At 40.1% G+C, this 23,663-nt stretch overlaps 1 protein-coding gene across 5 annotated transcripts in view; it reads right to left on the reverse strand.

Moving 5' to 3' along the window:
* Positions 1–13,588, reverse strand: part of Atrnl1 (attractin like 1) — a 427,123-nt gene extending 413,535 nt beyond the window's left edge. For all 5 annotated transcript variants that reach the window (XR_007209839.1, XR_007209840.1, XR_007209842.1 and 2 more), the window contains exon 1: positions 13,252–13,588. Coding sequence is in view for 1 of the 5 variants with exons in the window: in XM_048338181.1 (XP_048194138.1) it covers positions 13,252–13,547 (296 nt within the window). In the remaining 4 variants the exon portion in view is untranslated. The remainder of the gene's footprint in view (positions 1–13,251) is intronic.
* Between the last annotated feature and the right edge of the window lie 10,075 nt (positions 13,589–23,663).

Here is a 23,663-nt window from a genome sequence, read left to right on the forward strand (position 1 = left end):
TATAATGAAAATTTTAGTACTGAAAACTACAATCATGAAATTTAAGATTCTAATGCTCACATAATGGTTAATAATAAATTAAATAAAGTACAACTGAAAATGGAGAGTTAGAAGATAGGTATACAGAAAATATCAACAAGATAATTTAGAAATCAACTTTTGTGTTTTGAGTCTAGCCACTATAGAAGGTAAAATTATAATAAGAACATGTCAAATCTGTGACTGAATATGAGTAATAATTAATATAACCAGCTATAAATACAGTGACTTTGGGGACATTATTCCCTTATTTGGGGGGAAATGTAAGAACTGTCCACTTGTAATGTGATACTCTTAGATAGAAATACAGTGGTTTGAGGTTTCTGTTGAGGAGTTTAACTATGTTTAAGAAGGCTGGAAGTGTTGCACAGTGGAACACCTGCCTATCCAGCTAGAAGACCAGAATTCAACCCCTAGTGGCAGGGAAGAACACTTCAATGGGAGAAAGTTGTTGTTAATTACACATATACACACCCACTCTTAAGAAAGCGCCTTATGAATGCTAAATTTCCAAAGGCTACACTGTGCCAGTTATCCATCTGCTGCCTCTCACCTGTAAAGTCATCTTTTGCCTACACTATAAAAATAGATCTGGGCCATTCAAAATCTTTTCTTTGCCAGATGGCAAGGAGTTAAACTGCCATTAAGTAAATGGAGAGATTGCAGTAGAAAAGGATTTTGCTTCCTAATTCACGTGTGCTCACACAGCTTATGTGGCTTCTCTAATAGGGGATTACATAGTGACCAACAGCAACTATTTCCCCTAGACTTTCCTATCAAGTGATTTTGTTGCCAAATGCCTATCTATAAGACATTTCCCCATGAACAGCCTTCTTCAGAATCCTATAAAAAGTCTTCAAAGCAAGTTTCAGAGAGCAGGTCAAGCAAGTTCACAAACTATAGCCAAAAAATAATTTATTAATTAATTAAACCAGAGCCAAGCCCTCCCAGCAAAGTGTCAGTGTCTGAACCCAAGGGAAAAGGGATACTTACATAGGTGGTGCTCTTTTTCTTTTTTTTTTTTTTCTTGCCAGTCCTAGGGCTTGAACTCAGGGCCTGAGCACTGTCCCTGGCTTCTTTTGCTCAAGGCTAGCACTACTCTGCCACTTGAGCCACAGCGCCACTTCTGGCCGTTTTCTGTATATGTGGTGCTGGGGAATTGAACCCAGGGCTTCATGTATACAAGGCAAGCACTCTTGCCACTAGGCCATATCCCCAGCCTAGGTGCTCTTTTTCAGCTTAAAAGAAGTGGCAACTGTTCCTTGTATCTTCTATTTCGATATTCTTCAAAGTTGTTTTTATTTATTACTAGCTAATCTCAGTACACCAATCTCTGATGCTGTTATTACTATTTACAAAAACTTTTTCCTATTAAAATTATTATTCTCTTTCCTCATCGGACATACACCAATATACTAGGAATAAATTAAGGACATACAACACAATAATCAAAGATACACAAACTAAAATCACAATAACATACAACTTTGTGCCCAACAGAATGGCTTAAAAAAACTGAACAGTTTGTCAATCGGCAAAGAGGCAGGGAAGAATCCTCACAGAAGTCAGTAAAAGTACTTCAGAAAATAATTTGGCATTATCTTACATAGTTGCAAATACACATATTGTAGCAGAATAGCTAATAGTGCCACTGTTACATTCATAACCAACTAGATTTTTTTTACCATTCCATACTACCATTCCCATACACTCCCAGAAATTATAGTTAACTACAATGCTGCCAAAGCTGTGTACCTCATGTACCACATAAAAAATATTAACTTGGAAATCACCAACTATATGGAAATGAAGAAACTGACTGCTAAACTGCAATCTCAAAGTCATACATTATTTACATCCTTGCAAAAAGATCAATAAACCAATCAAAGCAGAAATCTTGTATAAAATTTGTTCAATAGGGTTAATTAACTTGCAGTTTAAACAAATGGTTAAAATCAAAATGCTGCAATAAATTGGGCAGCAGTGGCTCACGCCTGTAATCAGGCTACTCAGGAGGCTGAGATCTGAAGGTCCTGAATCAAAGCCAGACCAGGCAAAAATCTTTGAGACTCTTATCTCCAATTAATCATCAAAAAGCCAGAAGTAGAGCTGTGGCTCAAGTGGTAGAGCACTGTCTTTGAGCAGAAAAGCTCAAGGACATCACCCAGACACTGAGTTAAAACCCCAGGACCAACACACACACATACAGAGAGAGAGAGAGAGAGAGAGAGAGAGAGAGAGAGAGAGAGAGAGAGAGAGAGAGAGAGAGAGATCGCTAGCTAGAAGTGGAGCTGTGGCTCAAATGGTAGAGTGCTAGCCCTGAGCAAAAATGCCCAGGCCTGAAGCAGCACCAGCCAAAAAAAACCTCCCATCTTCAAGAGAAACATACACACTAGGAACTACCACAACAACCCTTCTTTCTCCCCATGAGGAAACTACTGTGGCTCCCCACCCAATTAAACAGCACAAGTATCTAAAAACTACACACCCTGTTCCTTTCTATTTCAGTGGCACAATTACACAGGAGTTCAAGGAAACAACTCTGCACAGCCCCTGAATTTCTTCCCTACCTTCTTCCCTCCTTTACAGTCCTGAAAACCCTACCTAGTGCAAAAAGGAATTCTACTCAGTATGCTGTAAGCATGAGAAGCTGCCAACAACCAAGTAAAAGAGGATATAAAATCATCAAGATACAAAAGTAAGAGAAGAATGCCTCATTTCTACAATAAGAACTTACTCGTCTTTAGATTTTTTTTTTTTTTTGGTAGTACTGGAGTTTGAACTCAAAGCCTCATGGTTGACAAGCCCCCTACCTCTTAAACCATGTCCCAAGCCCTTTTTGCTTCAGTTTGTTTTTAAAGTAAAGTCTAATGCTATTGCCCAGGCTGGCCTCAGACCAAGGTCTTCTTACCTCCACTTCCTGAGAAATGGATTATAAGCATGCACCATTATGCCTAGTCCCTGACCTCTTCTCAAATCCATACAACTTGAGCAAAGCATTCTTATTACACATTTTAGACTTTCACAAGGAAGAGCTATTTCCTCTAAAACTCAAAAGTTCAAGAGCATACCCTAATCACAAATACCTACTTTTCAATTTATTTATTCTCATGCCCACTTTGTTGAACTCTTCAGAAATTAGAAAGCATATAGTTCAACCATGCTAAAAAGTAAAATAGGCTTCTTTTATGACAACTATATCTTATACTTATAAAATGTAAACTGTGTTTCAACCCATTAGCTTCTCTTTTGAAAGTCTATAGTACTCCTCTTCTTGAACTGAGAACCACATGGTTAATCTAGATCATTTCTCCTACTACTACTGGCCTACTGTTTCTTTGTGTAAGTGAAGTTTTATTGGAACACAGCTATTCCCATTTATTTACATATTGTCTAAGATTGCTAACATGCTACAAAGATAGAGCTGCCAATAGAAACCATCTGTCCAACAAAACCTAAAGTATCAGCTGCCTGGCTCTTTTCAAAAATAGTTTGCCAGTTATGCCTACATGCCTGCCCATTTGCCTTGCCAACCAATCACCCTTTCTATCTGAAACTGCCCAATCCAGTTAAATAAGTATGGTAGGCTGTTTGTAACACAAGGTGGTAACTACTAAATACAGGAAAACAAGTCCTAACAACAAAACTAAAAATTAAGTCAAGTGGAATGCTGTTCCCTGACTAGGTTTAATTAATGTATTTTCAAAAAAAAAAAAAAAAAACAAGTAAATGCAGCAATTGTAATAGCATAAAGTCTCTGAAACAATAAATCCTGCTTATTAAAGAATATGCAATTATTATTGGCAACTGATCCAATCAAGGATAGTCCTTAGTAAGGTATGCTCACAGGGAAATCTTCCTTAAAAGAGGACTTCCAGAAACACTTTCACCACTTTATTGATTCCTATTTGAAGTTTACATGTATTAAGAAATAGAAATTTGTTACGGGGCTCGAGGGAGGGGATTCCCCATCCCTCTAAGGGTCCACCACTCAGAGACAGTCTCAAGCAAAAAGACGGGTTTATTGGGGAAGCAAAAAGCGAACTGACAGGCCAAGGATGCAGCAAAGACTCAGGAGCTAATACTGTGACAGTGAAAAGCAGGCTGACCGGCCAGGGACACAGTGCAGACAAGGGCACTGACACTGTGACCCCAAGCAGTCCTCAAATTGGGATTTATAAAGGTAAAAGCGTAGCACAGATGTAGGGGGTTGACGCAGGGTGTGGAGCAAGCAACAAACAAGTTAAGCAAGCCATTTACAGAAGCAGAATTTTGGGGTCAGGTTGACCTAATAATCAAGATGGAGTCAGCTGTACTCCCTACAACATTGAATATATTCAAAAATGCAATGTGGTTTACACTATGAGTAAATCCAGCTAATAAGACCTACTACTTCACACACTATTTCTGTATAATAAGAACATTTAAAGTCTGCTCTTTTAGCTCCCCGCCCCCCAACCCTTTGGCCAGTCCTGGGGCTTGAACTCATCAGGGCCTGGGTAATGCCCCTGAGCCTCTTTTTGCGCAAGGCTAGCACTCTATCACTACAGAATAGCATCATTTCTGGCTTTTTCTAAGTAGTTTATTGGAGATAAAAGTCTCATGGACATTCCTGCTGGAGCTTCAATCCTCAGGTCTCATCCTCCTGAGAAGCTAGGAGCTATTTTTCAATATACATCTCAAGCCAGTACTGGTTGCTCATGCCTATAATCCTAGCTAATCAGAGATCAAGGTTTGAAACCAGGCAGGATACAAACTTATCTCTAAAAGACAGAAGTAAAGATGTTGCTTAAGTGATACAGCACTAGCCTTAGGCAAAAAAGCTTGGGGACTGGGCCCAGACCCTCAGTTCAAGCCCCAGGAACAATGTGCAGACACCAGCGTGCGCAGAGACCAGCATGCAGGCACGCACACACACCCACTCCCACCCCCACACACTACAGCCAGGCACTGGTGGCTCACACCAAGAATCCTAGCTACCCACAAGGCTGTGACCTGAGGATGGAGATTCAAAGCCAGGCTAAGCAGAAAAATGAGACTCTTATCTCTATTCACTATCAAAAGTCAGGAGGGGAATGCCTCAAGTGGTAGAATACTAGCTTTGATCAAAAAGGCTGTGAGCAAGTTCAATCCCCAGTACCAGCACTCAAAAATTTCAAAGTAAATACATATACATTATTAACTATAAATCACTATGCTGTGTAACAGAACCCTGGAAGTTCCTCCTCCTATCTAACTGAAAATTCATATCCTTTCACCAGCACTTCCCTTTTGTCTGTCCTCTCTATTTACCTCAGCTCCTGGTAACCACCATCCTACTCTATTTCTTTTTTTTTTAATTATTTATTGTCAAAGTGATGTACAGAGAGATTACAGTTTCATATGTTAGGCCTTGGGTACATTTCTTGTACTGTTTGTTACCTCTTCCCTCATCCCCCTCCCCCTCCTACTTTCCCTCTCCCCCCCACCATGAGTTGTTCAGTTGGTTTACACCAAATGGTTTTGCAAGTGTTGTTTTGGGAGTCGTTGGTCTTTTTATCCTTTGTCTCTCGATTTTGATATTCCCTTTCACTTCCCTAGTTCTAATACCAGGATATACAGTATCCAGGGTACTCAGATGAGATACAGTAATAGCGCGGGTACAACCACAGGAAGGGGATACAGAGGATCATCAGCAAAAGAAGCTACAGTCTCACATGACATGTTGAAAGTAATTCCTACTCTTCTAAGTCCAAATTTTTAGCTTCCACATTTAAGTGACATCATGAGCAATTTAATTTCTGTGCCAGGTTGACTTCAATGTCAATGGTGTCCCTTAGACTCATGAATGTTGTCAAAAATGACATAATTCTACTCAGCTTTTTAAAAGACTGAATAATATTCCATCATGAATGTCATTTTTTAATCTATTCATTTGTTGATAGGCACTTATGTTCTTCCCAAATCTTGGCAATGAACACAGAAGTGAAGACATCTCTTCGACATACTGAATAAAATCACAGCAGTAGAATTGCTGGATCATCAGGGTTTTTCTTTTTTTTTTTTTTCACAACATCTCTGTTTTCAAAATGACTGTACTAATAGTACACAAAGATTCCCTTTTCCCCCACATCCAAGCCAATATTTGTTATCTTCCATCCTACTGATAATAACTAGCTAGTTGAAAGGTAATAATGCATTTGATTTTAACTTACATATCCCTAATAATAAGGGATGTTGAGCATTTGTTATATATTCTGTTGGCCTCTTGTATTTATTCTTTTAATAAATTTATATTCAAATCCCTTACCAATTTTACATAAGTAATTTTGTTAATTTATTTTTGAGTTTCTTAAATATTTTGGATATGAGCCCTTTATCTGATGTATAGGTTACAATATCTCAACCTGTGGATCTTATCTTCACTCTATTATTTGCTACCTTTTTTGTGCAGAAGCTTTTTGACTTTAATCATATCATTTGTCAATTTTTTGCTTTTGCTTCCTATACCTTGGGCATTGTGTACAAGAAAGAAGTCAGCTTTGTCTCAGTTTCAGGCCTTCACATTGAAGTCTTTACTCCATTTTAAGTTGATTCTTGTATAAGAGGAGTAATAAAGGTATAATTCTATTCTACATGTAGATAGACAATTTTTACAAAAGTGCTTATTAAAGAAAATGTCCTTTCCTCATTGTATGTTGCTGTCTCCATCAATATCAATTGACTGTAGATTTATTTATTTATTTATGGGCTTTTTATCCTATTGCACTGGTTAATGCGTCTACTTTCATATTCGCATAATAATGCTTTAAAAGTTGCCATTACTTTGTTTTTATGGTTTGTTGTTGGTGTTCTGGGGCTTAAAATCAGGGCCTGTGTGCTTTCTGTGAGCTGTTGTGTTCTACTGCCTGAGCCAAAGCTCTGCCTCCGGCTGTTTTGTTTTGTTTTCCAGTCCTGGGCCTTGGACTCAGGGCCTGAGCACTGTCCCTGGCTTCTTTTTGCTCTAGGCTAGCACTCAACCACTTGAGCCACAGCACCACTTCTGGCCATTTTCTATATATATGTGGTGCTGGGGAATCGAACCCAGGGCTTCATATATGCGAGGCAGGCACTTTTGCCACTAGGCCATATCCCCAGTTCCCCGGCTTTTTTTTTGATGGTTAGAGATAAGAATGTCTCACAGATGTTTCTGTCTGAGCTGGCTTCGAACTCTAATCCTCAGATTTCAGTCTTCTGAGTAGCTAGGATGATATAGCACCCTGCTATGCATTCATTTTTAATTAGGGGGAGATTTGGTTGTTTGATTTCCCTGTTTACAATTTACTCCAATCAATCTCAAACCATCTCATCATTTTCTCTTGCCCCATTCTGCTTCCCAAAACAATTTCAAGAGATTTAATTGTTCTATTTTCATAGTTGCAAATCATGTATCTCAACCATTTTCAACCTTTGTCCTCCTGATAATTGCTGTAACTTTCTAATATAGCTTGATGGGAAGAAGCATAATACCTCTAGTGTTTTTGTTTTTGATGAAGATTGCTTTGGCTAATCAAAGTCTATTAGGAAAACTTAAGTAATGTTTTTGTGATTTCTATAAAACATGACATAGAACTGATAGGAGCTACACTGCATCTGAGCATTACTTTGGATAACAGAGCATTTTGACAAAAGTAACTATTTCAACCCATGAAAATGAAGTATCTTTCCATTTATTTGTCTCATTTTCAATTTCTTCCATTAGTGTTTTATAGTTTTAAAAGCATAGGTCTTTCACCTCCTTGGCTAGATGTATTCCTATGTATCTTGGGTTTTTAAGGTATTATAAATAAGATTTGTTCCTAATTTCTTGTCCAAGGAATTCATTGTTAGTATATACAAATGCTACTGATTTTTGTATATTAGTTTTGTAATCTGAAACTTTACTCAACACATTCATCAGTTCTTCAGTTTTTTTATGAGGTTCTTAGACGTTTTCTATATATAAAATCGTGTTATGAGCAGACAATTTCACATCTTGTTTATTTGGATCCCTGACTACTCTAGCTAGGACTTCCAGTATTGCATCGAGTACATGGGATGAAACAGGGCATATTTGTCTTATTCTTGACCTTAGAGGAAAAGCCTTCAGCCTTTCACTATTGAGCATGCTAGTAGCTCCTTTTTTAAACAAAATTAAGAGGAGCTACTCTTTTTCCCTCCTCTGGGCACACATTTCTTCTTGTTTCCTTCACAATGCATTCTATATCTCCTGCTCCCAAGTCTTCATTCTTTGTCTACTTGATGGTCCTAATAAAAGCTTCAAATGACTCAGTCTGCTACAGTAGTTATCTTCAAATCCAACAGTAAAAAAAATTGTAATATTAACTCAATTACTGATCTGATATATAAATAAAAGTCTATTTGTTAAAATTTTGTATGTACTAAGATGAATAAACTTAAAACAAAACTTAAAAACAGTATTAACTGCCAGCTCTGGTGGTTCACACCTATAATCCTAGCAACTCAGGAAGCTAAGAAAAAACTAAGATATTTATTTAAAAAATGGCCACAGAGATGGAAAGGATGACAAGCCCTGTGAGAACAGCAGCTCAGGTCATTCATCCAGAATAACTGAGGAAAGGTGCTCTGCAAGCCAGAGTGTAAGGGGAACCCAAATGAAGAGACCTAAAGAAAATACTCTATTTTGTGTATGAACCTACAGAAGACCCCAGGCTAAAACTGAGCTGCTCCTGTGTAACAGATTCAAAGCAGCTTAATACAAGTTTTGAGAATTGATCTAAAATTTAAACACTGCACAGTTCCCACATTAATCCCTCAGTGATAACTTATATTCCAGATCCAATGGTACTGAAATAAAGCAGATCAGAACCATAAATCACAGAAAGCAAAAAAGAAAACTTGCTACCTGAACCTAGCTGATTAGTTGCATATCAAATATATTTTTGTGACTTTTTTTAAATTCATATTTTTCTTTTCCAGTAGTACTACGGTTTGAACTCAGGGCCATGCACTTTCTAGGTAGGTGCTCTACTACGTGAGTCATTCCTCAGCCCCTTAAATTTTTAAATAATCTTCTCTAAGGGTAACTAGACCAAAATCAACACAATATATTATTTACATTATTGAGAATGAAGTCAAAATACAGAGAACAAGGAAAATGTAAACAATTCTATCCTACAAACCCAAAAGTTCAATCATCAAATAACTTTATAACTAGAGATATAACTTTTATCAGGAGGTAGAAGTTAATCTTGCCTCATTTCATTTATAATAGTAACCTAACACCTATTCTATGTTCATTTTGCTGTTATTTGAAATAGAATAGTCCTATCTGGTGCCAGTGGTTCACACATATAATATTAGCTACTCAGGAGCCTGAGATCTGAAGATCACAAATCAGAGCTAGCATGGACAGAATGGTAAATCCACAGTTCAGGGCTAGCCTAGACAGACAACATCAAGATACTCTTATCTCCAAATAGCTAGGAAAAAAAGCCAGAAGTGGAAGTGTGATTCAAGTGGTACAGTGCCAGCCTTGAGGGAAAAAAAGCTAAGCAAGAATGTGAGGGCTGGGGATATAGCCTAGTGGCAAGAGTGCCTGCCTCGGATACACGAGGCCCTAGGTTCGATTCCCCAGCACCACATATACAGAAAACGGCCAGAAGCGGCGCTGTGGCTCAAGTGGCAGAGTGCTAGCCTTGAGCGGGAAGAAGCCAGGGACAGTGCTGAGTCCAAGGCCCAGGACTGGCCAAAAAAAAAAAAAAAAAAAAAAAAAAGAATGTGAGAACCTGAGTTCAAGCCCCAGTACAGGCAAAAAGAAGAAGAAGGGGCGGGGGGGGGGGGGGGGGAGAAAGAAAGGAGAAGGGAGAAAAGGAAGAGGCAGAGAAAAGGAGGAGGAGGAGGAGGAGGAAGAGGAGGAGAGTTTGATTAATCTAAAGTTTAAAATATATATGTACATATAAGATTTAATTGATTTTAGGAAAAGAGTTAATGAATGTACAACAATAATTGTCCATTTATAAATGATTCACAATGAGATATTTTCAGTCTCAGAGTACTAATTTCTTATTTTGTGTACTTAAGAGAAACCATAAGTCCCAAAGCCACACTTAACAAGAAAATATCTAAGCTTAAACACTAAAAAGAAATTAATAAAAATACAAAACCAGCAATGCACCACCCTACTGCTGAGCTGCTCCTTTATGCTCCTTTAATCAGTCTACCTTTAGCTGAAGATCATTGTCATTTTTAAATATATGTAAGGAAGAACTTCTAATTTTATTTGTTTTATTCTTTTCAAGTGGAAACAGACAGAAGACTGAGATCAGTACTAAGATAATTAATGTATCATTATTGACATTATATTTGCTTTTGCATTTTCCCCCAACTACTAATCTACCATTCTAAAGAAGGGTTTGAATACTTTTATTCCCTAATGAAACTCCTGTGGTAGAAAAAAGCTATGTTACCATGGAACCAACCAATTAATTTTGACACCTGCTTAGCAAGAATGATCAATCATTTTTATGTCTATTTGTAAGATTACCATCATTCAGTAAAGATAAAAAATCTTTAAGATAATCAGTGATCATTTTTAGTTCTTTCCCACTGTGTTAGTACAACATCTTCAAATAAACTTTTCACAATGTAGTATGTACTTTACCTGGAAAAATTTCTCTTTAAAATATTATTATCTTTAACACTAAATGTCTCATTAGAAATGCTACATTAGAAAACACAGTTGTACCAGTTATACTTATCCTAATTAGTAGCTTGTACTCCACAGACAAGTGAAATATTTATCAAGACTACAATAAATCATAGGAAATAACAGCTTCCAAAGAAATGAATACTAATAATTACCTCAAGGTTAACTGTTTCTTAACTATACCTACATTTTAAAAAATCTATTCTACTTTTTACTCAATATTTTATGAACACCATCTCTCAATGTTATTTACACTACTTTTAACTTGATATGTGACCTCTCTTACTAAGTGGGACATCTGCAAGTGAGGTCACAGGCTGCTGATCCAGCTGATTAACAAGTTAATCTACTATAAAATGCAGATATTGTATATACTTCAAGGGCTGCAACAATCTTGTCTTTTCTAGACAAATGGGATAAATTCATCCACACAAAAGCCAATATCCCCAATTACAAATGGATCAAGCAATTTCTTATCTATAAAATGATGTAAAGGGGCTGGGACGTGGCCAAGCGGTAGATCGCTCGCCTAGCAAGCATGAAGCCCTGGGTTTGATTCCTCAGCGCCCCATATGCAGAAAAAGCCAGAAGTGGCACTGTGGCTCCAGAGGTAGAGTGCTGGCCTTGAGCAAAAAGAAGCCAGGGACAGTGCTCAGGCCCTGAGTTCAAGCCCCAGGATTGGCAAAAAAAAAAAAAAAAAGGAAAAAGTAATAGATCTTTTTGCTTTTGGCTCTCAATCTACTCAAAATTATACCTTGCTAGATCAGGGGGCTGGCTGCTATTGTCATGTCTATAGAGCTTAAGAATATCTAAGTAAATAAGCCTAGTAACAAGGCACAATTCAACAGAATAAATGTTCCCATCTTAAGTCTCTTTCTAACCTTTTAATTAGCAATTCTCACAATTTATGAAATGTGTTTTGAAATCCATGGTACAATGCTAACTCGTGGAAATATGGACCCTGGAAACACTGCAACTATTACTACAAATTAACTTCCTAAAACTTTGAGATTTCACCTCCACAAACCAAATAAATAATTAAAAATCTACTAAAAAATTTTAAAACATACATTTTTACTTTGGGTTTTATGGAGCATTGCTTTAACTTGCATCAATACAAAAGGAGAAAAAAGATGGAGAGGGAGGGAAGCAAGGAAGGGAAGGAGGGGGCAAGCAAGGAGGGAAAGGGAGGGAGGGGAAGAAGGAAGGTGAAGGATGGGAAGGAGGGAAGGGGGGATGGAGGGAGGGAAGGAGGAATGGAGGGAAGGAAAGATGCTGCTAAAACTCCAATGAAATTACCCTAGATCAATGAAATGAACCATATTTTTATCTTTGCTTCGAATAGGTTTCAACTATACTTTGTATCATATTGACAACAAATATTAGCAGTCCACATACGGTAATTTCCAAAGCACAAACCCACCACCAAACTTTAAGGATTTAGGGGGATAAAAGGCTGACTTTCTTAATGACTGTTACCTGCAAGTTGTCAGGCAGCTACCCTACTGACCCCTAACTTATCTGTTACTCCCCAGCAGCCATTCATTTCTTTCTGTAACTGACAGGAATCTAATAAACACCAACCAATAGGGAGAAATGAAGCGTTTTTACCTCTGTAACGCAAACTCCTTAGCGCCCAGTGATTTAGGGGAAAAACAAAAGTGAAGTTCCTACAAAATAGCTGTTAACCAATTAGAGAAATCCATCATCTCCACTACACACATAGGGTCACCCCTATACTTGTCAAGTCGAGACTGTTTCGGCAAATTCAACGAAGCACGTCGTTAAAAGTAAAAGTGTCCATTCTGGAATAAAGATGTCTGATTGGAATGACAGCGTTACGGTGTAACCTTGAGCCAAGTTACTGCCAGCCTCAATTTCTCTCTGCAGACGCAGTAGAGGAAGTCTGGTAAATGGTTTTGAGGCGCAAATGTGATAGTCAAGCTACAGGGCTTACGACAGCATTTGGCACCCGGTAAACCCATCGTGAACACTTCTAGTTACAATCACGGATTACCAGTGGTCACTGCTGGAGAGAGGAGGTGGGGGGGGGGGGGAAGAAGCTGCTGCTGGGCCACAACTTCAAAGCTTTGCACTTTTGTTTTAATTTTCATCATGAGCGTGGATGGCACGAGTTACAGCACCATCTCTGATCTCCTTTAGTAGGTACACAGAGACAGAGACACACGGATGGTGTCTGACAGCATCACCGAATGGGAAATGTTCTTTCGGGGAGGGGGCGGGGAAGGGGGTGCGAAGTCGCGGCGGGCTCGGGAGCGACGCTCCAGGAAAGGCTTCGCTCGGCAGTGGTGCCCGGCGCGGGTTCGGGTGCCCCGGGGCGCTGGGGACTGGAGGGGGCGTAGCAGAAGGTGGACAGCTCCCACCCGCTCCATCCGAGCGCTTAACTAGGGTTCGCCCCGGGCCCCCGGGATCCCAGGCCGCGGTGGCGGGCGGGGGGGGGGGGCGGGGGGAAGAAACGGAGACCGGGACGAGACGGAGGTTCGGGGTCCGAGGAAGGCACTTACTTGAACCTGCCCTGGCAGTGCTGGCACTGGTCCCCCACCCAGCCCGGGTCGCAGAGGCAGGTGGAGTTGACACAGCGGCCCGAAAAGCAGGAGCCGGTCCGCTCGCAGGGCTTGGACTGGGACACCTGCGCGTAGAGCGCCAGGTAGAGGAAGCCATAGCACAGTAGCCAGCTGTTCCCGTCCAGCAGCCAGGAGGAGGCGCCGCCGCCGCCGCCGCCGCCCGCCGGCCGAGCCCTCCACAGCCCCGGGGCGGCCGGCTGCGGGACCCCGGTGCGGGCCTGACCCCCCGGCTCCATCGTCCCCGCCGCCCGCCCGAACCCGGCGGGGCTGCGCTCGCGGGCGACCACGGGGATGCTCCGCAGGGGAACTCCGGCCCGAGACCACCTTCGCCGCCGCCGCGGCTCCTCACGGGCGCCGGCCCGGGTCCCGCTCCCCGGTCCGGAAGCACAGAGCCCAACCGCGGCCGCCTCCGCTCGGCTGCCTCCGGTCGCACTCGGGCATCGCCACCCAATCTTTTGACCTTGTCCTCAGCGGGCCAACCCCACAGCCGCGGCGGCCGGAGCAGGAGCCGAGACCCGGGCAGGCGGCGCAGCCTGCGCCCGGCGCTCCGGAGGGAACCTGACGGGGCGGGGACCTGACGGGGAGCGGGAGGGGACCCCGCGCCGCCCCGCCTCGCCCGCGGCCCGCGCCAACTGCCTGGGCTTCGGAGCGAGCGCCGCGCGCCCGGGAGGGCGGGGCCGAGCGGGAGCCCCGAGATGGGCGCGTCCAATGCGGAAGGGGAGGGATGAATGAGGGGAGGTCAGCCTCGCGCCCGACGCCCGGCCGCCAACCACCTTCCGGCCGCCATTGTCCTTTGCAAACCGTTCCCTGGTGGCTGAGCCGGGACTGGAATCCACGGGCCCTCGGACTGCCTCCGCGTCCCCGCGAGTACCCACGTCTCACCCCCACGGGCCGGCTCTATGGTCTCGCCCGCCCCTGACAGGGACCTGGGACTCCCCCCCTCCCCCGCGCGCGCACACCCCCCGCGGCCCGCGAGCCGAGGGGAGGCCGGCCCCCAGGTGTGGCCCGCGCGCCCGCCGTGCCCTTCCCGCCGCGGGCGGGGTGGGGGCCGGCCCCGCCCACACCGGAGCCCCGCGGGGAGGAAAGGTGGGCTCGGGCTGGGCGGCTCGGGCGGCCCCGAAGCCGGCTCCGTCCCTCGTCCTCCGCCGCAAAAGTGCAGCGCGTTTTCCCTGGCGCGTCCCCTTCCTCCACCGCGTCCTCGGCTTTTCTTCTCCTTCTTCTTCTTCTTCTTCTTTTTCTTAAAAAGAGAAAAACTCCTAACTACACACAAAGAGCTGAGCATGTGCGGCCAGCCAAAGTCTTAAAGGCACCGCAGTCCATCCACGTTGTGGGGTCCGCCAGGACCGGGCTGGACGGGGGCTGCGGAGTGGGGGAAGGGGGGGGAGAGCCCTTCCTGGAGAGGGTCCTCTCGGAGAGGGAGCCATAGCTCCCCGGAAAGGGGGCTCTCTCCCCGCCCCCCCCAACAAAAGAACTGCGGGGTTCTGCCGCCCCTTCCCAGCGCTGCTCCGGAACCCCACGGATCTCCTCCCCAGCTTGTCAGGGTTTCCTCCTCCATCTGGGACGGTATTCTGGCTTGGGGTGGAGAGGGGGGGCGGGGGGGAGGGGGGAAATGCATCATCGGGGCTTTTTTTTTTTTTTTCCCTTCTAAAAATCAGAAATGATGCCCAGAAAACGAGCCGTTTCCTCTCCTCGGTGGCAATCTTTCTTCCTTTCGATGACTTTCCAGGGTTTGATGGCATAGGCAGAGGTTTTTGCTTTGTACTTCTGCTCCTTTCTCGACACAGGCTTTTCATTTGAACCCTTGAGGAAGGAAGACTAGCACAAATTGCAAGCGTGCATCCTCGAGCCACGGGCAGTGTTGCTGGAGCCGTACCAGAGAGCAGGCTGTAGGAACAGGAATGTGAAATCTACCAGACAATTCTGCCAAGCAAAGGGAGAAAAGTTTGGGTTGCAACCACACAGTCATAATATTATTGTTAAGATTCAACTCATGTTTATTTGGGGAATAGTGTACCCACGTCATCTCTTTTAATCTCTATCATCCCCACTTTCCAGATGAAATCCTTCATTAACCCCATTTTGCAGATGAGGAAAGAGAGACTCAGAAGGGTTGAAATATTGGTCATTGTCAGGATCCGAGTAAGTGCTTTAAAAGCAAGTCCTCCGAGTTGCGTGCTTTTTCCACTACTTAAAGAGGTTGCACATGCTTTGTTCTTTTGGTGAATAAAACCTAAGTGCTGGCTTGGTTTGTAAATACCTCAGCAGTGACTTAAGAGGAAAACAAAGGTCCAGAAAGAAGTGGCTCCTTGGAAAGTTAAAAAGGAAAAAGCAAACCATCATTCTCATTACTAGGACAAACAAATCATAATTTCCACCTCACATTACAACCAGTAAGGCTGTCATCAAACCTGAACTTTGCACTGCCCCCTTTCTTCCATTTCCTCTTACAGACTTCTTGAGAGAGCAAAAGAATAAGAGAGAACATTCTGCAAAAACCCCAAGTAAATGGGAGATATTACACTGGCATAGACCTCTTTCTAGTGTCACACTCATGCATTGACGATCTCTACTGCTTTTCTCTTTCTGCCAGCCAAAGTTAAAAGCCAGCCACATCTTCCTCACATCAATGCCCAGTCACTTGCAGACATGTGGAAAGTGGCTAAGCTCTTAAAACTGCCAGTGAGGGAGAAGGTAATTCACAGGGTTCACCTGTGTCCCTTACATAAGCGAGAGATCACAGCTCAGCCACATTCTGACAATAGCCTATATTTTCCCATTAAAAATACATGCCTTTTGCTAGACACTGGTGGCTCCTGCCTGTAATCCTAGCTACTCAGGAGGCTAAGCTCTGAGGATCACAGTTCAAAGCTAGTCTAAACAGGAAACGTCCACAAGACTCTTACCTCCAACTAAGCACCAAATAAAACGCCAGAAGATCCTTAAGTAGACCCTTGAACAAAGAAGCTCATGGACAGCACTCAGGCCCTGAGTTTGTCCCAATATTCACACGCATACACACACCCACTATATGTACACACATATATAGTTACATATACATATGCATACATGCATACACACCTTTTAATTGTTAACCACTATAATCAGCTTAATAATCCACTTTATGCTGAACAAGCAGTCCTGCATCTTTAGAATTGAATTAAATTTATTAAGTTACTATAAGATACTCATAATGATCTCATGGAATTTCCTTTTGCCCAACATTGTATTTTTTTCTTTCAAATTGTTTTAGTCTACATTTTCTGAGTAAGCCTTATAAGTTTAAAAAAGAGAAAGCAAATATAAATAGGAGTGATCACTATACTTGAGTAAGCTTACATTTATTCCATCAGGTTCTCTTATTGTGAGATTCTTAGGATAACAAAGTGTCAACTATTTTACAAATGCAGACTCAGAAAATGTAAATGGTTTTAAATGGCCACACAAAAAGCTAGTGAAAAAGCTTGCCTAGCATCTTGACTGATGCTTCAATATCTTCTATGATCAAGAAATTTTTAAACTCCCACATTATCTCTTCTCTTTCCCAAAGCAGTAGAGTCAGCATCCTAGCAGTGCTATGTAGTGCTGAGGTAATTCATGGTATTGGTAATAGCAGTCATAAATCTAGTAGAAAGGTGAAAAGTGGAGGGGGGGGGCAGGTCAGTTTTACTAAAGTAGGATGAGATGGTTAAGAATTATGTATTCAAATTTCCCCTAGGGGAAAATGTAAGAAAAATAGACTTGTTTTCTCCACTATTTGCCTTATCAGGACCTGTAGATGTTCTTCTCAGTTGCTTGATGGAAGAATGATCTCTACTCTGGTTACTGTTCAGGATTTGGCTCATATGAGGCTTCTGAAACCAACCAGAATAATAAGATCTACAGATAGCTTAACCCCAAGAACCAGGAATGCTTTCATTAAAAGGACACAGTGTAAATGGAGCAGCATTTTTAAGACACTAATAGAACATGAGTGGTCTGTGAATTCAGAAAGAAAAACAAAGGAATCAAGTTTAGATATCCATTAAAAATTATTGATAATACTAGTATATTTATATTGTTATGATCCGAAACACCACTCTCCACAACTAAAAGCTAACATTTTGCTTTCTCTTTGATTCATTCTTTTCTTCCATCAGTTTCTCTTGCAAAAATACTTATCCTGCCAGTTTTTGCACTTAAACATATTTCAAACATATTGTTATAAGTAAATCCAAGTAATTAATTCCAAAGAGTCAAAATTGCTGGGCTGGGCTAATAGTTTTACTAAAAAAAAAAAAAAAACTACTAGGAAATAAAATCATCTTTAAATGTTGCTACCTAAATATTCAGATATGTTACCCCAAAACATTGATTATTAATAGTTAATTTTAGATATGTGTCTTTCCTGAATGGTAATTTAATTAAAACATCAGGTAGGAACTCGTGATAAACATAGTAAACATAATAAAGTGTACTTTATTCAGGCATTGTAGTGCATGTCTGTAATCTGAACACTGGAAAAGCTGAAGCAAGAAGATCTCTACAAGATCATCCTGCGACCTCGGCTCAAAAAAAAAAAAATTGTATTGACAACATACCCTCTACAAACTCTACCCACATGATCAAAAAGAGGGCTTTTTAGTTTGTTTCCTAGTTTTGTTTTGTTTTGGTTTTCAAAGGTATGAACTCAAAGTGAAAAAAAATAAGAAAAGATCAAATTTGTAGATGAGAAGTAGCAATGTGTTTGACATGTCAGTGAAGGAAGAGAGAGTAAATGGAGACGTGATCACCAAAACATATAGGCCTGCAGAAACGAGCAACAAGAAGTTAGCTTGAGAGCCCAGGAAAACCTCAAGAATTATAAGAGCTATCACAGAAGGAGAGCTGGTTCTGTCCTACAAAGAAGTCAATAAGCCTTACCTTGATCCATTTTTCATAATTATCTCTTAAATATAGGAAGTAAGGCTTCACTAAACATAAAAGGTAGAAACCAAAACAAATAGAGAAAAGGTCAGAAGTAACAAAGCCAAGTCTTATGGAAAGATCGCAACTATGAAACAAAAAATAATACTGCTTTAAAAAAAATGACAAGACAATCAGAAATATAATTAATTAATTAAAATGTGATGAATAAATTAAAACCTAATTGGAAAATAAAATCTAGGAAACATAGAAATGTAAATAAAAACAAAAGAAGTTTTCCTTTTATTATGAAAGAAACAAAATTGAAGATTAGAGGATCCATTCATGATTTGGTATAATAGATATTTTTAAATTAAGCATTTATATATAATACATAATGAGTACATGTATTGTTGTGTTAGAATAACACACAACCTACATAAGAGCAGACAAAATAGTTTATATCAATTCATAAAAATACTAACATATGGAAATTTTCTAGAAGTGGCTGGTTTCTCCAGATAAAAGATCCAGCCTAAAGCCCTGAATAAAAGACTTGAAAGGCAAGTACAATCAATTGGAAGGAAAAACAACACACAAATTCTCAATAGCAAAAACAGAATCTAGAAGTAAGTAATGATGTAAAAAAAATTATTTTTAACCAAAAATTCTATAATCCTAAAAATTGATGAGTAGATAAAGCAAACTTGATACACGTAGGGAGGACAGTTCAGCGATGAAAAAGAATGAAATTATGTTATTTGCCCAGAAATGAATGGAACTAGAGATCATTATGCTGGGAAAGATAGGCTAAGCTCAAAAATAAAACAAACATCACATTTCTACTCATATTACAGAATCTAGATCTAAAATATTACTACTGATAAAAAAATTTATTATTATTAATGAGTATAAAAGAGGAACTATCTGAAACGAATCGGTAGGCAAGGGAGGGAAGAGGAGAAGGAAGGAGGGAGTGAAGAAGATAGAAGTATATTATGTGTGTGTATATGTATAGATATATACAGATTAAAGTGAAACCCACCAAATAGTGTTAGAAAAAGTGGAGACTAAAGATAAGGAGATTAGAAACTATAATAGAGGGGGGTATTACAATGAAGCCCCCTTGTACTTTGAGTGTATGCTAATAAAAATAAAGATGAAATTAAAAAGTGTATATAAGTTATTGAAAAGTTATTGATCAAGCATGAGGATAAAAGACATTTTCAGATTCGTAAGAATTCCTAAAATTTATCCCAAAGTGCATCTAGGATACTACTAGAAAATGCTATAAAGAGAAGGGACTGCACGTGAGTGCATTGGGAGGGAATATTCCATGCTGACAAGCAGCTGTGCCCAGTCTAACAGAGCAAGTAGTTCAGCCAGGAATCAGGATAGAGAGGGAGATACTCGAGAAGATAATAAACATGTATATTTGGAACTGTGTGTGCTTTGGGGAAGAATATTAACAAGAAGTGACAGATCTTGGAGGATTTGGTGAAAGTGGAATAAACAATAAAACCTACACCAATGAACACTATGAAGGAGCTGTTAACTAGAACCCTGAATGAAAGCCAGGATAAAATGGCTCAGCAGTAACCAACACTTTAATGGTCATAATAAGGTATGCACAGGTCATTGATTTAGCTCCAAAATCATATCCGTTTTAAAATATGAAACTAGATGAACAATAGTAATAAGTTTATAATTCTGAAATAAAAAGTAATGACAAAGGGAAAGGGTGACATTACCCCAAAAAGAAGTACTCTTTACCTGACTTATGTAACTGTAACTCCTCTGTATATCACCTTTATAGTAACCATTTAAATTTTTTTAATTGCTTTACTCCAAAAGGAAGAAGTAATAATATATCCAAAATTGATAAACTCCAATATAACTATATAATCATACTTCATTGGAGAAAAGATTTGAAACCTGCTTCCTCTAGGGAATAAGGAGGAGAGGTAGGATACATTGCTTCTTTTTTTTTTTTTTTGGCCAGTCCTGGGGCTAGAACTCAGGGCCTGAGCACTGTCCCTGAGCTTCTTTTTGCTCAAAGCTAGCACTCTACCACTTGAGCCACAGTGTCACTTCTAGCTTTTTCTGTGTATGTGGTGCTGAGGAATCAAACCCAGGGTTTCATGCATGCCAGGCAAGCACTCAACCACTAAGCCACACTCGCAGCCCTGACACATAGCATTTTATCATAAAGTTGTCAGTACTGGCAAATTTATTGAAAATTAATATTTAACTCATGGCAAGCAAGAATAACAGATAAATAAAAGTGTGTATTTATTTTTAACAAAAGACTGTCACAGCACTTAAAACTCATAAAACCTCTGATTTCTCATTCTACCACTTAAATGCTGGTTACCTTTCAGTGATTTCTTAACTTCAGTGCCTTAGTTTGCTGACATATAAATGGGAGCAGTTAAAATGCCTAATCATATCCCCATAGTGGCTGATGAAGCCCCAATCAGAATAATATATGAAAGCTCTTAACAAATGACAAAGCTCTAAACAAACTTTGAAGTATAATGTTGGCCAAAAGTTATTTCTAGAAACAGAATTAATTCTATTTCTACATGAGGAAAGGATTCTTGGAAGGAATTTGGGTTATTTTAAAAAAACAAAAATAGTAATAATAATCAGTAGAGCTATAAGAAAACCAGATCATTTTAAAGCAAGATTTAGCCTAAGTTTTTCATTGTATAAATTGCCTCGGGACCTAGGAGAGTGATGTCTAACTTAGTGGCCGAGATAGGTTTAAATCTCCCAGTTCTCCTGAAATTAGATGGTTGTTTTTGTCCTGTAGCATATTATTTAGGCTAATAGAAAATTTCAGGTTAATCATGCCAATACCTAACTCCAAACAGACCTTCCAAGTCTCAGTAAAGTTACATGACTTGCCCAAGGTCTTACATCAAGTGTTAACAGAGGCAAAACTAAATCTAACAAGAGGGTAGGCAACCAAAGAATGAGTCTTGAACTGAAAATACAGAGCTGAATGAAAGTCACAAAGAGCTCAAAGGTATTCCTTGGGAGCTAAACTAAGTCTGTCAAATAACAGATGATCATTTCATATCACTTGACTGTCTAAAATTCCTGTTGACATGCAGAAAAGTCTTCAAAACCATCCACACAAACTAACAATGAGGAAAGAAGTAGCCACAGAATTTCTCTTGAAAATGGAATGTAAGAGTTTGACTTTATTGATTAAGAAGAGGGTGTACAAAATGGGCCAGAAACAAAGGAGACAAAGCATGGTCCACGGACTGACAAGTATGTCAAGAAAGAGTGCCTGAACTTGGATCTGTCCAACCTATTGCAAGATTTCTAAAAGGCTTTCCTATCCTCTCTTCCTTTGGAGGAATATTAAAAGAAAAGAGTGTGTGGGGTACATAAAATGATAAAGGGACTTTTCTCCATTCTGTGCAGGAAATCATTTGCTATCACTTTCCTTCAGGAAAAAAAAAAGAAGAAGAAGAACAAAAGCTTTTATAAAAATACAGCTGCATTGGGCTGGGGTGTGGCTCAGTGGTAGAGCATGTGTTTAGCACATGCAACAACTTCCCCTCCTCTTCCAATCCCAGCATCACAGAAAGAAACAAAACAACCCCCACCCTAGCACTATTAAGAAAAATTTTTAAATCAACCTGACTCAATTAACTTAAAAAGGCAATGATACCCTATCTTATTTTCAGAAGTCATAATTTTTCCTTAATTGATTAATTCTAAATTCCTGAAGACTGAATCACTGCACTGTGTTACATCATCTCAAAGCCAAATAAACTAACTTTAAGAAAGGCCATACACTTAAATGTGCCACTGAACACAGACTTGTGATTTTGAGAAGTATGTTTTGGTAGTAAGAAAATTCTAACTAGTACAATCAAACTCTTACGGCATTATCTACCTATAGAAAAAGCAAATAAAATTTCTGTGTCTTTAGTTAAGTTTATCTCAGGGTCCCTCTGTTGAAAGAAAAAGTCATAATAAGAAAAACAGGAAGTACTTAAAAAACAAAAGCTCTCAAGCAAAATAAACTATTCATAAGAACAATAATATACTAGCTTTTAGAAAGCTTCTCGGGGTCCTGACACAGGAAAATATGTTTACAAGGAAAAGAGCATGAAAGAGAATTATGGGCCTTCTCATCAGGAGAGCCCAAGTCATCAGGATTCAGGGAGGTTTCCTTGAACAGCACTCAGAGACAAAGAAGAACCACAAAAGAGCACACACATAAAAAAGAAAAAAAAAAGAAAGAAAGAAAAATATCTGACAAATGATAGCCAGAGCCCACAAATCCCTGATAACATGACATTCTACTTATTAAAAACATCAGTCTTGGAAGACTCCAGGCACAGTAATTTTAAAAATGTACACAAGTAAATTAAAAACAGGCTTATGATTTTTCTTATTGTAAGTCCCTCACCCATTTTTCTCTGCACAACTAATGTGGAATTTTAAATTAAATGAAAAAAGAGTCAACATGAACTCTGCTGATTTTAAGCAAGAGCCCCAAGTTTCCTCTTTTTTAATTGGAGTATAATCTGAAAGTCTTTCCACACATGAAGAGGACACACAACTTTTCTAGGAAAAATGGTTCCAAGATAAACAAAGAAAATGTGAAATCTACACTTAGAGGCATGTGTGAAAGGTTAATTTATCTGAACCACTTGGTAGCAGACAGTTTAGGATCCATTTTATGGGCTCATTCTTTATCACTGGACACAATCCTTTCGTTATAAGAAATATATAATGTAGTGTCAGAAGAACCGGACCAAGAACCGGCAAACCCACTCTCTACAACTGAGCCAGAGCGGCAGTATTGTCTCTAAGACTCTTCATTTGTTAAACAACAAAAACCATTGGCCTTCCATATATAGAAATTACTGGGAGAATCAAATTTTGCAATGAGGTGAAATATGAAAATCACTGTAAGAACTACAAAGCCCGATTGATTGTGTCCGCTTCAATAATTTCTTCTTTAGCATGCTGCACCAAGGCTCTTTGGGGCCTTGTGATAATAGACAACCATAGAGCAAGTCCAGTAGACCCCCATATTGATTGTCAGGCAGGGGCCAGCAACTTCATAGCACCTTGATTTATGCTTAGCTAAGGTAAGAGATTACACATGTGTGGAGATTTTCAAGGCCGTAGACATACACTGCACTCACACTGTTGCTAAAACTCAGAATTCCATCATTTAGCTTATGTGAAATGTCTCACGTTTTGTTTGTATCAGTCAAGAATGTATGAGCATGAATTACTTTGTCCTTTGTCCTTGTTTGATTGTAGTAGTTAGAATTTTCTTACCACCAAAACAATCACATTTTTCAGAATCACAAGCATGTGTTCAGTGGCGCTGTTTTTAAGGAATATAAGAGAAATACAAACATGGCATTATTTTCCCTGCCAGCCCTGACAATCCCTCCAGCACTCACATAGAGCATACATAACCTGATGGT

This window comes from Perognathus longimembris, chromosome 2, assembly GCF_023159225.1.
Source record: "Perognathus longimembris pacificus isolate PPM17 chromosome 2, ASM2315922v1, whole genome shotgun sequence".
Taxonomy (NCBI): Eukaryota; Metazoa; Chordata; class Mammalia; order Rodentia; family Heteromyidae; genus Perognathus; species Perognathus longimembris.